The sequence below is a fragment of the Bufo bufo genome, chromosome 2 (assembly GCF_905171765.1).
Source record: "Bufo bufo chromosome 2, aBufBuf1.1, whole genome shotgun sequence".
Taxonomy (NCBI): domain Eukaryota; kingdom Metazoa; phylum Chordata; class Amphibia; order Anura; family Bufonidae; genus Bufo; species Bufo bufo.
This window is the reverse complement of record NC_053390.1, coordinates 547,010,960-547,028,188: the sequence shown is the minus strand read 5'-3', so window position 1 is coordinate 547,028,188 and position 17,229 is coordinate 547,010,960. Positions and strand designations below refer to the sequence as shown.

Here is a 17,229-nt window from a genome sequence, read left to right as displayed (position 1 = left end):
AGTCGCACCACCGTCGACCCCGGCGAGTGGTCTCTTCACCCGGAGGTATTCGAGGCCATTTGCCTTCGTTGGGGCATACCGGACGTGGACCTCATGGCCTCAAAATTCAATCACAAGGTCCCCGCCTATCTGTCCAGGGCCAGGGATCCGGGAGCTTGCGGAGCCGACGCCCTCGTTCTTCCTTGGCGAGGCTTTGCGCGCCCATACATATTCCCTCCCATCCCTCTCCTGCCCAAGGTCCTTCGGAAGATCGCGGCGGAAGGCGTCTCGGTGATTCTGGTCGCTCCGGACTGGCCCCGCCGGTCTTGGTATGCCGACCTCATGCTGCTCCTGGCAGACGCGCCCTGGCCGCTGCCCGCCAGGGAAGATCTTCTCTCTCAGGGACCGATCTTCCACCCCGCGTTTAGGGTCCCTACGTTTGACGGCGTGGTTGTTGAGACCACCGTCCTGACACGTAGGGGTTTTTCTGCGGACGTCGTCCGCACCATGATCCGCGCCCGTAAGCCGTCCTCTTCTAGGATCTATTATAGGACCTGAAGGACCTTTTTGGGGTTCTGTGCCGATCTGGGGATTCCTCCGCTCCGCTTTTCTCTCCCCACCGTTTTGTCCTTCCTGCAGAGCGGACTGGCCCAAGGTCTAGGCCTTAGTTCTTTGAAGGGTCAGGTGTCTGCGCTGTCCATTTTGTTTCAGCGCCCACTGGCCCCCCTTGGTCCTGTCAAGACCTTCCTTCAGGGCGTGGCTCACGCGGTTCCCCCGTACCGCCCTCCGATACCGCCCTGGGACCTGAACCTGGTTCTCTCAGCGCTCCAGGCTTCTCCTTTCGAGCCTCTGCGGACGGTTTCCTTGCGACTTCTGTCCTGCAAGGTTATTTTCCTTGTAGCCGTCACCTCTCTTCGGAGGGTGTCCGAATTGGCTGCACTCTCCTGTCTGGAACCTTTCCTAGTGTTCCACCAGGACAAGGTGGTTCTTCGTCCGGTCCCTTCCTTCCTTCCTAAGGTGGTCTCCGCCTTTCATCTGAACGAGGACATCGTTCTCCCCTCTTTGTGTCCTTCCCCTTCCCACCCGCGGGAGAGGAAGCTTCATCGCCTGGACGTTGTCAGGGCGCTCAAGATTTACCTGGAAGTAACCAGCTCTTTCAGGCATACTGACTCGCTCTTTGTGGTCCCGGAAGGGTCGCGCAGAGGGATGGCGGCATCCAAAGTGGCTATCGCCCGTTTTGTCAAGATGGCTGTTACTGAGGCTTATCTCGCCAAGGGCAAGGTTCCGCCCCTTGGTGTTACCGCTCACTCCACTAGAGCGGTCGGGGCTTCCTGGGCTCAGAGAAATCGGGCTTCTACGGAGCAGATTTGCAAGGCGGCCACTTGGTCCTCCTTGCACACCTTCACCAAGTTCTACAGGGTGCATACTCATGCGTCGGCTGACGCTGCTTTAGGCCGTCTGGTGTTGCAGGCGGCAGTTGATTGATGCCTCTGGTGTTGGTCTAGTTTGTTCTGGTCCCTCCCTTCTGGGACTGCTCTGGAACGTCCCATGGTTTCCTGTGTCCCCCAAGGAATATGGGCGAGAAAAGGAGACTTTTGTATTACTTACCAGTAAAGTCTCTTTCTCGCTCTTCCTTGGGGGACACAGCACCCGCCCTTCATTTGGGTTACAGTTGTGGTTCCGGCTTGGTTGCCCCAGTTGGGGCTCGACAGTTCTTTTTCCGGTTGGTGGTTATCTTTCACTACTTGGACACGCAACTGGCAGTCTCTTCTCCAGGCTGAAGGGTATAGCTGATGGAGGAGGGGCTTACAGCTTTCACTTAGTGTCACGCCTCCTAGGGAGCAGAGCTATACCCATGGTTTCCTGTGTCCCCCAAGGAAGAGCGAGAAAGAGACTTTACTGGTAAGTAATACAAAAGTCTCCTTTTTATGTGAATCGACTTCGGATGTTTCATCCAAACTAGATTCACTCATCCCTATTTATGACCTATGCATGCATGTGCAAGCGTCCCAGGGAGTCCCAGGCTATGAGCTGTGCGCTACGATTGGTCAGCGCTGCAGCAAGGGACAACCCTAATACAAAAACTCTGCCCCGTACAACAGAGGGAGCTGCACACACCGGAGCCTATACCGGGCGAATGGAGCGGTGCCCAGACATACTAGTAAGTGCAGGGGGACCCCTGGGCGCCGCTCTGCCCACTGATATAGTTAGTTTTTAGTTTTTAAACTAGTGAAAGGTCCTCTTTAAATGAACACATACAAACTGGATTCCAAATGATCAGAAACTCCATCTTAACACTTTCCTGTAGGATCGGCTGATGGCATGACACACTATATCTCGAATGCCCTTGCAGTAAGGCCACATTCAGAAGGTGAATTTTTCCTTTGAGGGTGACTTGGATTTCTGCCACAGATTTGTAGTTTCACATGCTGTGGATCTGCGTGCACATTTAGCCCCATTTAAAGGTCTTTTACTAGACTTTTTTTTTTTTTTTTACTGATGGCCTGTCCTCTAGATAGGTCATGAGAGGGGTCACCAGATGGACACCAAGAAGAATCGCGTGCTGCACCAGGAGCTTCTAATAAAGTGTTTATTAAAAGCAATAAAAAAAATATAGACATGCTACGCATTTCGGTGGCTGTCCACTGTCTTCATCAGGCTGTGTCATCAAAATATATATATATATATATATATATATATATATATATATATATATATATATATTTTACACAAATAGTGCAGCAGCACAGTCAGACACAGTGTACCGGGTGCAAATCCCCACAGAGGTCGGCTCTTCCTCCACCGAGATATATCAAACGAATGATGAGGCAGCACTTCCAGCATAGAGTGAACGGGTGAGGACCCCAAACTTTATTCAAGCGACGTTTCGGCCTGCTCAATGAGGCCTTTATCAAGCTTATATATATATTTTATTGTGGCAATGTGAACATTGAGGTGTTGTTTCCCCAAGTTCCAGGCCGGGACTTGAGACATGCTCATGTCCAGGGATCCTATTTAATCCTACTGGATCTTGGGTGTGGCTCACTCTGGAGAGTCTGTGTGCAGCAGAGGCCTGGGAAGGCTCTGTCTGTGTGGTCTCAGCTGGGCAAGGCTGAGGGACCACGAGGCTGGGAGATAGCCTGGAGTTGGGGGGGGGGGACTACTGAGCCCCAATCCCCCACAAGATACACTGGTCTGGAGGCAGTGGGCGTACTGTGTTCTGTACAGCCAGGAGGCTGTGGGACATTGGCTGACAAAGCTGCACGAGTTCACAGGGTGTGAACTGTGACCTAGGTGAGTCAGGAAACTCTGTGTTAGTTAGAGCCTAGCCGGGGAAGTGTTTGTTATTTTATGTGGATGTCACATGTGCTAGGTGAAGCTGCGACTTCATGATGACCTATATTGGTTGGAGTGTAAAATAAATGCACTGTTTGGACCTGAAACCTGGTGTCCTAAAGTCGTATCTGTGAGACTGACCCCCGAATAGGAGGCGATCCCTTACACTAATATATATATATATATATATATATATATATATATATATATATATATATATATAATTTGCACACACACACACGATGATCCAGAAAAAATTGGTTGTACATAATGCATGAAAGTCATATAAAGGGAATTGAAAATGATTGTGCCACATTAAAACCCAGTTATGTACCATTTTCTTCCAGGTCATCATTGTGTATAGGGCTGAAACGATTACTCTATTGAATCGAATAATTCAACATAAAAAAAAACATTTGTGTCATGTGACCACGGAGCGGGAGTGAAGCGCTTGCTATTACTTACCGCTCCGTGGTCACCCGCCGGCCTGTGCCGCAATTTCTTCCTTACACATAGTCAAGTCATAGTGCACATAAGCGCGCACTAAGACCCGACGCTGTGTGACGTCAGGACGACCGTGCAGCGCACAGAGAAGAAGATGGAGTTGTACCTACAGGAAAGGTAAGTACTGTCGCTGGGGACATGGCTAGGAGGGGGAGATGGTGGCACTGGGGGGCAGTTGGTGGCACTGGGGGGCAAGCTGGGTCTAGTTGGTGGCACTGGGGGGCAGTTGGTGGCGCTGGGGGGCAGTTGGTGGCACTGGGGGGCAAGCTGGGTCCAGTTGGTGGCACTGGGGCGCAAGCTGGGTCTAGTTGGGGGCAGTTGGTGGCAAGATGGTGGCACTAGGGGTACAGCTGATGGCACTGGGGTGGGGAAGAGCTGAAGGCATTGGGGAAACGGAGCTGATGGCACGGGGGGCGCTGATGCACTTGGTCTGATCGCACAGGGGGGAACAAAGGGTGTTGGGGACTGATGGCAGGGGGTCTGAGTTTTTATAAAGGAAAACAGTCTATTAATTCTTTGTTATTAGAGTACTCGATTAATCGTAAAAAATAATCGATAGAATACTCTTATTTCTAAAATAATCGTTTACTACAGCCCTAATTGTGTATATGTCATGTACCTACCTTGATGAAGACAGTGGATTGCTGTTGAAGCACGCAGCATGTCTATTTATTATTTTATTTATTGCTTTTAAAAAACACCTTTATTAAAGCTCCTGGTGCAGTGCGCGTTTCTTCTCGGCATTCATCTGGTGACTCCTCTTCTCTGTTATACATTTCCGGCCAACCCATGGACATGCCTGACGTTGAGCGCAACAACATGGGTATCCTCTTGCTTTAGAGAAATGTCACCTTGTACCCGGCCCAAATCAGCTGCAGGTAAACTACTAATAAGTGTCAGTAACCTACGGTTACTGAAGAAACACTACCGGTTTGTTTCAACAAGGCCAGGCATCTTGGTGACGCGTATCATCCACTATGGCACCTTTTTGCCTTTTCACAACGGATAGTCATGATTCACATTTCTCCCACTGGGACTCACAGCATGTGTTTGGGAGGAAATCCTCGCTAACACGTGGAGCACACAAAACTCCATGCTGATTTTTATTTTTTCCTAGTTTTTTTTATTTTTTATCACCATATATAAATAACCCTCTCAAGACATAACCTTTCTTAATTACATTAAAATAAACTGAACATAAATCCTCCCCCCTCCAAAAAAATATAAAATAAAGGTGTATATCAATAGTCAAACCAAGTAAAACAAGATGTTCCTGACAATATCACTTTGAATAAGTTCCTTTTTGGATACTGTAAAGGTTTGCTAATTTGCCGCAGGTGGAAGCCAACATGCTGATGTTGCAATTGGCCAGATTTGAGTCTAGTCGCTGTGCTGCAGTGAATTTGCTGTCAGCCACCACCGTGGTTTATGTGGCAAGAGATTGCATGGTAATTCTTTTCTGCATTCAAGCAAAGTTTGTGGATAGGTTTTTACAAGTACGCGTGAACATGCTCTAAAGAGCGTTGTTTGCTTGCATACGTTTCATAGCTGTAGCTTATATCTACAGAGATCTTTACACTGATCGCGTCCATGTGGAAGACTTTGTGAACAGTCTGTCTTTTGCATCTGTGATCCAGAAATCTTTGTTCAGTAAGAGATAATACATACCATTTGTGGAGCTTTTATCAGGAGTAGTGTGAATATGAACTTCTGTTCTGCCAAATCTTGCCCTCTCAGTGCCCAGCGCAGTGCTTCACCGAGAAGTACACTCTGCATTGAGCTGCTGCTCCTCTAAATACCTCTGCATTATTTTTCTTATACAGAACCAACTGAAGAAAAAGTACAGGAACAGATACTATGGATATCGGTAAGTGGTGTGCCTTCTTTCATTCTCTTAAATTTGTAGTATGCATGTCAGTGTATGTACCTATTGTTGAAAAGTGACTGGAAAATGAAGCATGGCATTGTGGTCTGAGATAATTAAAACTTGTATCGTATGTTTCTGATTGTGAGTCTATTGCAGTTGTGGGGATTCACTCTGGTAGACAGGGTGTGCGGACGCAGTACAGAGGCAAATTACCAGTTCTTAACCCTTTAAGGACCCATGACGTACATGTACGTCATATGTATCTGGCCGTGACTTAAAGAGGACCTTTCACTAGAATAAAACATCTAAACTAACTATACAGACATGTAGAGCGGTGCCCAGATATCCCCCTGCACTTACTGTTATACCTGGGCGCCGCTCCGTTCTCCCGTTATAGCCTCCGGTATCTTCATAGTTAGGCTCCACCCAGGGGAACCTGCCGGGGTATCCTTCTCCCAGGCTGTAGCGCTGGCCAATCGCAGCGCTCAGCTCATAGCCTGAGAGAAAAAAAAGCCTCTCAGGCTATGAGCTGAGCGCTGCGATTGGCCAGCGCTACAGCCTGGGAGAAGGATACCCCGGCAGGTTCCCCTGGGTGGAGCCTAACTATGAAGATACCGGAGGCTATAACGGAAGAACGGAGCGGCGCCCAGGTATAACAGTAAGTGCAGGGAGATCCCTGGGCGCCGCTCTACATGTCTGTATAGTTAGTTTAGATGTTTTAGTCTAGTGAAAGGTCCTCTTTAAGGACCAGTGACGTACATGTACTGCAGGCTGACCACGGCACGTGCAGGCTTCAGACATGTGCGGGGTGGCCATCGCGTCCCCGCGCTGCTGTGATGGAGACCCAATAGTAGGGAAGGCAGCCCGATTCCTTCCAGGAGAGCCTTTGAGATCCAGCCCCCTGGATCTCACAGGCAGGAAGGCTGTAAGTGTATTACAGTGTGTAATACACTTACAGCCAATGCATGACAATACAGAAGTATTGTCATGCATTGTAAAAGGGGATCAGACCCCCAAATGTTGAAGTCCCAGAGTGGTAAAAAAAAAAGAAAGTGAAAAAAGAGTAAAAAAAAATAAATTACAAGTTTCAAGTAAAAAAAAAAAAATGAATAAAAATCCTTTTGCCAAAATATTGTGAAAAAAAGAAAAGTAGACTTATTTGGTATCGCCGCGTCCGTATCGACTGGCTCTAGAAACGTATCACATGACCTAACCTCTTGTCAAAAAAATAAAATAAAAAGTGTGCTAAATAAACCACTTTTGTCACCTTACATCACTAAAAGTGCAACACCAAGCGTTAGTACAACACCAAAATAGTACACATCTAACCGTCCCCTCATCCAGCAAAAATGAGCTCCTGCCTAAGACAATTGCCCAAAAAAAAAAAAAAACTGTCTCTCAGACTATGGAGACACTACATTTTTTTTTTTTGTTTCAAAACTGATATTGTGTAAAACTTAAATAAAAAAAAAAAAGTTTACATATTAGGTATTGCCAAGTCCGTAACGACCTGCTCTATAAACGTATCACATGATCTAACCCCTCAGGTGAATACCGTAAAAAAAAAAATGAAGTGTCAAAAAAGCCATTTTTTTGGCCACCTTACATCACAAAGTGTAATAGCAAGCGATCAAAGTCATATGCACCCCAAAATGGTGCCAATGAAACCGTCATCTCATCCCGAAAAAAATGAGCCCCTACACAACAGTCGCCCAAATAATAAATAAAAAAAAGTCTTTCAGAATGTGGAGACACTAAAAAGTTATTTTATTTTTCAAAAATGCTTTTATGTAAAACTGAAAAAACCCAAAAAAGTAGTTCTATTTGTATTGTCACGTCCGTAACAACCTGCTCTATATAAATACCACATGATCTAACCTGTCAGATGAATGTTGTAAATAACAAAAAATAGAAGCGATGCCAAAACAGCTATTTTTTGTTACCTTGCCTCACAAAAAGTGTAATATAGAACCAAAAATCATATGTACCCTAAAATAGTACCAACAAAACTGCTACCTTATCCTGTAGTTTCCAAAATTGGGTCACTTTTTTGGGAGTTTCTACTCTAGGGGTGCATCAGGGGGTCTTCAAATGGGACATGGCAGCTTAAAATTATCCCAGTGAAATCTGCTTTCCAAAAACCATATGGCGTTCCTTTCCTTCTGCGCCCTGCCATGTGCCCGTACAGCAGTTTACGACCACATATGGGGTGTTTCTGTAAACTACAGAATCAGGGCAATAAATATTGAGTTTTGTTTGGCTGTTAACCCTTGCTTTGTTAGTGGGAAAAAAAAAATATTAAAATGAAAAATCTGTCAAAAAGTGAAATTCGGAAATTTCACCTCCATTTACTATTAATTCTTGTGGAACACCTAAAGGGTTAACAAAGTTTGCAAAATCAGTTTTGAATACCTTGAGGGGTGTAGTTTCTAAAATGAGGTCATTTTTGGGTGGTTTCTATTATGTAAGCCTCACAAAGTGACTTCAGACCTGAACTGGTCTTTAAAAAGTGGGTCTTGGAAATTTTCAGAAAAATTTTAAGATTTGCTTCTAAGCCTTGTAACGTCCCCAAAAAAATTTAATGGCATTTGCAAAATGATCCAAACATGTAGTAGACATATGGGGAATGTAGGGGGAATGTAAAGTAATAACTATTTTTGCAGGTATTACTATCTATTATAAAAGTAGAGAAATTGAAATTTGCTAATTTTTCCCAATTTTTGGTAAATTTGGGTATTTTTTTTTTTTTAAATATAAAAATAAAATATTTTGACTCTATTTTACCACTGTCATCAATACAATACAATATGTGACGAGAAAACAATCTCAGAATAGCCTGGGTACATAAAAGCGTTTAAAGAGGACCTTTCACCATAATAAAACCTCTAAACTAACTATACAGACGTGTAGAGCGGCGCCCAGGGATCTCTCTGCACTTACTGTTATCCCCGGACGCCGCTCCGGTATCTTGCTGCTCAGCTCATAGCCTGAGAGGCTTTTTTTCTCTCTCAGGCTATAAGCTGAGCGCTGCGATTGGCCAGCGCTACAGCATGGAAGAATGAGACGCCGGCAGGTTCCCCTGGGTGGAGCCTAACTATGAAGATACCGGAGGCTATAACGGGAGAACGGAGCGGCGCCCAGGTATAACAGTAAGTGCAGGGGGATCCCTGGGCGCCACTCTACGCGTCTGTATAGTTAGTTTAGAGGTTTTATTATGGTGAAAGGTCCTCTTTAAATTCTTACCACATAAAGTGACACGTCAGATTTGCAAAAAATGGCCTGGTCCTTAAAAGGGTTTCTACCACCAGAAATACTGTTATGTAGCTGACTGACATTAGCGATGCGCTAATGTCAGCACTACATAACAGTATGTTTCTAACATTAGTCCCTGCAGCCGTTTTTGTTAAAAAAGCACTTTTATTATATGCTAATGAGCCTCTAGGTGCTATGTGGGCGTCGTTAGCACCTAGAGGGCTCCGTCCACTCACCCATTATGCCGCCCATGTCCAGTGTTCTGCCCGCCCCGCTCCTCTTAATTGATGGCACGGTCCGCCGCATCGCAGCCGAAATCCCGCGCCTGCGGTGTTCACTTCTGTCTTCGGCGCAGTGAGTGAATGATGCGATCCTGGTGCCGGATTCCTCACTGCGCCTGCGCCGACTACGTCACAGTGAGGAAGCCGGCATCAGAAGAGCTTCACTCACTGCGCCTGCGCCGAAGACAGAAGTGAACGGCACAGGATTTTGGCAGCCATGCGGCGGACCGTGCCATCAATCAAGAGGGGCGGGCACAACACTGGACCTGGGCGGGATAAAGGGTGAGTGGACGGAGCCTCTAGGTGCTGATTTTACGCCCACATAGCACCTAGAGGTTCATTAGCATATAATAAAAGTGCTTTTTTAACAAAAACTGCTGCAGGGACTAATGTTAGAAACATACTGTTATGTAGTGCTGACATTAGCGCATCGGTATATCAGTCAGCTACATAACAGTATTTCTGGTGGTAGAAACCCTTTAAGGTGAAATATGGCAGGGCCCTTAAAGGGTTAAATCAAACTTCCGTGTTTATTCACACAAAGCAAAAACAAAACGTCACTTTGCAGTCTTGGTGTTAGTTCACACACAATGAAAAGTCCACATAGCAAAAATCACCTTGTTGGCAGTTCTGCCTCCAGCAGTCCATAGCAGACTTTTAGGGGGCTCGTTTCCAATACAGATGGGTCTCAGCCCTCCAGCACGGCACAAGCCTTACCCTAAGTTCACACCTGAGCGTTTTACAGCGCGTTCCTACGCGCTGTAAAACGCACAACAAGGAGAAACCAATGCTTCCCTCTGGGAATGGTTCTCACCTGGGCGTTTCACAGCGCGTACGATCGCGCTGTAAAACGCCCGACGCTCAAACAAGTACTTGAGCGTTTTTTTGGGCGTTTGTCGCGCGTTCCCGTCCATAGACTTTCGGGAACGCGCGACAATGTGTGTTCGCTTGTCTCTGTATGCGCGCTTGTAAACGCCCGTACAATCGCGCATACAGAGCGCTCCTTTCAGAACGCTCAGGTGTGAACCCGGGGTTAGATCCCAGCACACATACCTCCTGAGCTCCACTGTCAGACTGAGGTAATCCTCCTCACCTGGCAGTGCTGGCTGGAGTAGTCATCCCACCCAGCACTTTGACTTCTCCCACTAAGCCGTCCCGGATCAGCTATACAGCCATAGTATTAAGGTGTCAAAATGCAACTGCTGCTGACACATGAAAACCGGCTCTTACTCCACCGAGGCCAGGAACCTCTGTGACACGTACCTATCATCCACGATGATTCCTTGTACCTTCATACACAGTGTACACACAGAGATCGCTGTCACATAGAGACTGACTGACTGTATCATGAATTACTATGATAAAGTCAGGGCTGGAGATACGGCCAACACACGTATTGCCTTTACTGGGCCGATCCTGGTCGTGTGCATGACCCCTAACATGGAAGATAGTTATTCCCTGCAGTGGTCACACGTCCCATACCTTCAGTACTGGATGTCATGTCAGTACAATAGTCAATCTCTATCTTCAGCATTGGCCTGATGAGAACAGTGATTGGATTTAGCGGTCATGTGCCATATAGTACAACAAATACCAGAAAGACAATAAACGGACCGCACATTAAATAATAAAATGTGAATGGATCTTTATTTAGCACCACAATATTAGAATACTGTATACAATAAAAGAAACCGTATGTAGGACTTGTATATGTCCTCCTCCTCCCATAAATGTGTGCAAACTGGTCCAAAATAAGGACAAATATGAAGACCTGGACACACTAGAATGAACGGATCTATGCAAAAATCTATCTTGCTTGTTTACTGGGTGATTGGTGGCTATGCTGAATCATGCAGTCTAGCCAAACAGCAGTTCATGTCCACATTTATGGCATTTCCCCAGTCGTCTCCATGACCCCAAGCCTGAGATTGACTTCCTTCTGATTGGACAGGAAAAACACAGAGAGGTTAAAACCCCCACCCCCTCCTCACATCACCAGTGTGTTTTTCTTGTCCCATCAGGATAGGAAGCAGGAGAGGTGCACGGAGCTCGTTTGGGCTCACCTGGATTTATTTAATCTGCAGGCCGAGGTCGGATCTGCAGTGCAGCTCTCCCTCCTCCGTCCGGTTAGGCCTGGGCTCGGGCGCATACGTAGTTGCCCCTGCGAAGATTCCCTCTGCGGCGGTCCTGGAGGGCTTGATGCAGAGGGAAGGAGGAACGCGGCGGATCGGCACTGTGATGTGTCCCTTCCGGCCAGCAGGCGAATGACGTCAGACGCGGGGGGCGGAGCTAAGCGCGCTGACGTCATCCACATGCGCCACAGGTCCTGAAGCCTGAGAGGCACATGGAGACGCTATAAAAACGCACAGGACCTGTGTAACGGCGCCCTGCATAGCGTGGCTCTCATATTTGGTGAAGCATCTCTGGAGCGGTCGGGAGTCAGAATGAGCACCCCCCTCACGCCGGGCTCTGGAACCGAGCCTGCATCAAACCCTGGGACAGTGAGTAACCTGCTCTCAGGCACATGCTTTGTATGGACGGTTCAGTCTGCTCATCCTTTCCTCCCTTACCATTTCGGGGAGAAAAGGATTCGGCTTCTGCAGCTAAAAAAACTAGAAAATGTGGTATCTGCTGCAAAAGATTGTCTAACACTGGATCCAAGCCCCTGTGTAAAGAGTGTACCTCCAGTGTCGTCATTCAAGACATTAGGAAAGTGGTAAAAGAAGAGGTTCAGCTAGCATTAACTGCCAGAGAACCTACTCCCCCCCCACACACTCAGGACTCCCGTAGTGATAAATTGCTTATCCTGGATTCCGACTCTGAGGGGCTGGCGGTCTCAGACTCCGAATCAGTGCAAAACACCCCGTATCTTCAGACGAAGAGGGTGACTACAAGCGCTTCCTGTTTAATCCTGAAGATATTGATGAACTTATCAGGGCCACCATTCAGATGGAGATGCCAAAAGCTCCTAAATCTACCCAACAAGAAATTTTTGGGGGTCTAGGAGAAAGGAAGAAGGCGGTTTTCCCATTTCCTGATAGTGTCCAAAAATTAATTCTGTCAGAATGGGAAAAACCGGATAAAGGATCCTTTATCCCAAGGGGAATTAAGAGGCGCTACCCCTTTAGCCAAGAGGACTGTACAGATTGGGAGACCATACCAAAAGTAGACGCGCCAGTGGCCAAGGTGGCAAAACATACGGCTCTACCGTTCGAGGACTCAGCACAGTTGAAAGATCCTCTAGACAGGAAAGTGGAGAGTCTCTTGAGAAAGACCTGGGAGACTACGGCGGCCCTTCTCAAACCGGGTGTCGCCTCTACATGTGTGGCCAAAACACTAAACCTTTGGCTAGACCAGCTGGAGATACATCTGGTCAATAAGACACCGCGGGATCAAATTCTAGAGAGCTTGCCTCTGTTAAAGATGGCAACCTCCTTTCTAGCAGACGCAGCAGCCGAATCAGTTAAACTATCTGCCCGTACAGCTGTTCTCTCAAATACAGCGAGAAGGGCACTATGGCTTAAAGCGTGGTCAGGAGATATCACATCTAAAAATAAATTAATCGCACTCCCCTTCCACGGTCAGTTAGTTTTCGGAGAAGATTTAGACAAAATGCTAGAGAACGCGACAAATAAAAAAAGGGGTTTTCCAGAGGAAAGATATAAACAAAAAAGGCAGCCCTTTCGTGACCGATTCTTTCAGCCCGAGAAGAATAAAAAAGATAAAGGGAAGACTGGGAGGTGGAGCTATGCGAAGGGAGGCAGGGGGAGAAGTTTCCTCTTCAACCCAAATCGGGCTGAAGCCTCCTCATCCAACAGCAAACAATGACGCCATACCAGTGGGGGGAAGACTCAGCTCCTTTCTAAGATCTTGGAAGCACATAACAAACAGCTGGTGGATTTTAAGTATTATACAAGAGGGTTATCTGATAGATCTTCTCTATTCCCCTCCACAGAAATATGTGATCACTACCCTTCCCCCATCTCAAACTACGACCTTAAAAAAACGACATAAAAAACCTATTAACCTTGGCCGCGATAGAGCCCGTTCCAAAAAATCAGACAGCACTGGGATTCTATTCCCGTCTCTTCATTATAAAGAAACCAAACGGGAAATCCAGGGTAATTATAAATTTGAAACACCTAAACAAATATGTAAGATATCAAAAATTCAAAATGGAGACCCTGAAGTCAGCAGTGAAGCTCTTAGGCTCAGTTCACACCTGAGCGTTTTACAGCGCGTTCCTACGCGCTGTAAAACGCTCAACAAGGAGAAACCAATGTTTCCCTATGGGAAGGGTTCTCACCTGGGCATTTTACAGCGCGTACGATCGCGCTGTAAAACGCCCGACGCTCAAACAAGTACTTGAGCGTTTTTATGGGCGTTTGTCGCGCGTTCCCGTACATAGACTTTCGGGAACGCACGACAATGAGCGTTCGCTTGTCTCTGTATGCGCGCTTGTAAACCCCCGTACAATCGCGCATACAGAGCGCTCCTTTCAGAACGCTCAGGTGTGAACCCAGCCTTAAAGAAGGATGCAGTGATGGCCACAATAGATTTAAGCGACGCCTATTATCACGTCCCAATTCACAGGTCATCAAGGGAGTTCCTAAGGTTCGCGATAGAATTGGAGGGAAGCATTCAGCATTTCCAGTTCAGGTGTCTCCCCTTCGGGATCTCTTCTGCCCCAAGGGTTTTCACCAAAATAATGGCGGAAGCCTTGACAACATTGAGAGAAAAGGCAATTTGTGTGATCCCCTATCTGGACGACCTACTGGTAGTGGCAGACAACATAGAGACCCTGGAAATCCATCTCGGGTTAGTCCTGGATCATCTACCGAACCTAGGTTGGATCATCAATTGGGGGAAATCGGATTTAATCCCATCCAAACGGAAGTTTTTTTTGGGCATAACTTTAGACACAGTTTCCCAAAGATCCTTTCTGCCACCTCAAAAGTTAGTAAAACTTCAAACAGCTTTGAGGAAGTTCAAGAAGGAGAAATTCTGTTACATAAGACAGGCCATGAAGGTGTTAGGGAGTCTCTCTGCTTGCATTCCAGCAGTAGCCTGGGCACAGTTCCATCTAAGGCCACTCCAGAAGTTCATCTTAGACAAATGGAACAGATCGCAATTAACTCTAGAGAGGAAAATATTCTTAGATGCAGAGACCAAAAAATCACTAAATTGGTGGCTCAGCAAATCCAACCTAGAGAACGGGATTTTCTGGGCACAAGATCTCCCTCTAGTCATTACAACAGATGCCAGCCTCCACGGTTGGGGAGCGGTCGTCCATGGGAACTCCTACCAGGGAACATGGGGGAATTACGTGAGTCAGCAATCCTCAAATTTCAAGGAGCTGAGGGCAGTGTGGGAAGCACTGAAACACACGAGTCAGCTGGCGGAGGGTCGGCACGTCCTAGTCTACTCGGACAACGCTACAGCCGTGGCCTTCATCCAACACCAGGGAGGCACAAGGCATCGCCTACTACAGAGCCTGGCAAACAAAATCTTTTCCTGGGCAGAAGGCAACATAAAATCTCTTTCAGCGGTTCATCTGAAGGGAGTTTTAAACGTTCAGGTCGATTACCTAAGCCGGCACAGTCTAGACCCAGGGGAATGGATGTTAGCTCCAGAAGCCTTCCACTTAATCACAAAGAAATGGGACAGGCCGACGATAGACCTGTTTGCATCCAGGAGAAATCATGAGCTAAACCAGTTCTTCTCCCTCAACCCCAGGGATCATCCTCGGGCAGTAGACGCCTTCAACCAGAGTTGGATAACAAACTTAGTCTACGTGTTCCCCCCCATTTCCGCTTATCCCCAGAGTGTTACAGAAGTTCCTAAAAGAAAATTGTACACTAATCCTGATAACCCCCTTCTGGCCCAAGAGAAGTTGGTTCTCTCTCTTGAAAGCCCTCAGCGTGGAAGCTCCTCTCCTTCTACCTCGGAGGCCGGACCTTCTAAGTCAGGGGCCCATTACTCACCCAGACCTAAAAATACTAAAATTACCGTATTTTTCGCTTTATAAGACGCACCTGATGATAAGACGCACCTAGATTTTTGAGGAGGAAAATAAGAAAAAAAATATTTGAACCAAAAAGGTGTGCTTTTGCTGGGTTTTGAACTAATGGTGGTCTGTGGATGACGCACTGTTATGGGGGGACCTGTGGATGACGCACTGTTATGGGGGGACCTGTGGATGACGCACTGTTATGGGGGGACCTGTGGATGACGCACTGTTATGGGGGGACCTGTGGATGACGCACTGTTATGGGGGGACCTGTGGATGACGCACTGTTATGGGGGGACCTGTGGATGACGCACTGTTATGGGGGGACCTGTGGATGACGCACTGTTATGGGGGGACCTGTGGATGACGCACTGTTATGGGGGGACCTGTGGATGACGCACTGTTATGGGGGGACCTGTGGATGACGCACTGTTATGGGGGGACCTGTGGATGACGCACTGTTATGGGGGGACCTGTGGATGACGCACTGTTATGGGGGGATGTAGCATCATATATAGCATCTTATGTAATGGGGGTCACTATTCACACAGGGACAATATACTGTGACACATATGATACTGTGACCAGCATGAGATCATCTTATGCTGGTCACAGTATCATATGTGTCACAGTATATTGTCCTGTGTGAATAGTGACCCCCATTACACCACAGTGCACACAGACTTTATATGTAAAATCTTTTAATGGCTCTGCTTTCTTCTATAACAGTACTCACTATGAAAGCAGCAGTCCGGCCAGCATGTGACGTCACTCAGTCAGTCACGCTCCTGCCAGCTTCATTAATGAAGTGGGAGGAGCATGACCGAGTGAGTGACGTCACGCGCCGGCCGGACTGCTGCTTTTATAGTGAGTACTGTTATAGAAGAAAGCAGAGTGTAATGAAGCCTTTTTCATATGTAAAGTCTATTATCTTCAAGCAGTATCTCTGCTTTTAACTAGGGCAATGCTCTGTAGTAGTACACCTTACTATGAAAGCGGCAGGCAGGGTGGCAGCGTAATCTCGCGATGCTCACTCATTCATGAAGGAAGTGGGAGGAGCGTGAATGAGTGAGCATCGCGAGATTACGCTGCCGCCCTGCCTGCCGCTTTCATAGTAAGGTGTACTACTACAGAGGATTGCCCTAGTTAAAAGCAGAGATACTGCTTGAAGATAATAGACTTTACATGTGATAATTGCCGTGAGCGGGGCCCGATGTATTACAGTACAGTGACTGCATCGGGCCCCGCCGCGAGCGTTGCCAGCCTCCGTCCCCTCCTCCCACCCCTCTGATACATCGCGGCTTGCGATGTATCAGCGTCAGCAAAGTAAACATGGCAGTGTTCGCTTTATAAGACGCACTGCCATTTTCCCCCCACTTTTGGGGGGGGGGGGGGAAAGTGCGTCTTATAAAGCGAAAAATACGGTAACAGCCTGGATTCTGAAGAATCCAACTTATTAAATTTTGGTTTATCAAAAAAAGTAGTGAACACCTTACTCCTTAGCAGGAAACAGAGTACCAACGACAAGTACCTAAAAATATGGAAGAAATTTGCTGATTGGTCTGGAACCTCCTTCAACCAGTTCAGAGCCAACATCTCACTAATCCTTGATTTTCTTCAGATTTAGGTCTATCCCCCAATACCCTTAGGGTCCAGGTATCGGCTTTAGGAGCACTGTATAATACCAAGCTAACGGAACATCCCTGGATATCCAGATTCCTTAAGGCAGCAGATAGGATCAGACCTACGATTAGAAACATGGTGCCACCATGGAACCTCAATACGGTACTAGGGGGTCTAACCTCCGATCCGTTCGAACCTCTGGACTCTATCCACATCAGATGGCTTACCATTAAAACTATTTTTTTGGTGGCAATAACCTCAGCCAGAAGGGTCTGTGAGCTACAGACCTTGTCTATCCAAGAACCATTCCTTTCAGTATTTGAGGACAAATTAATTTTCAAATTACATCCGACTTTCCTCCCCAAGGTAGTCTCGAC

General features: G+C 47.0%; 1 protein-coding gene across 2 annotated transcripts in view; it reads left to right on the top strand.

Moving 5' to 3' along the window:
- LOC120989755 overlaps positions 1–17,229 on the top strand; it is a 329,530-nt gene that overhangs the window by 13,851 nt on the left and 298,450 nt on the right. For both annotated transcript variants that reach the window (XM_040418048.1, XM_040418047.1), the window contains exon 2: positions 5,643–5,686. In XM_040418048.1, coding sequence (XP_040273982.1) covers positions 5,643–5,686 — 44 coding nt within the window. The remainder of the gene's footprint in view (positions 1–5,642; positions 5,687–17,229) is intronic.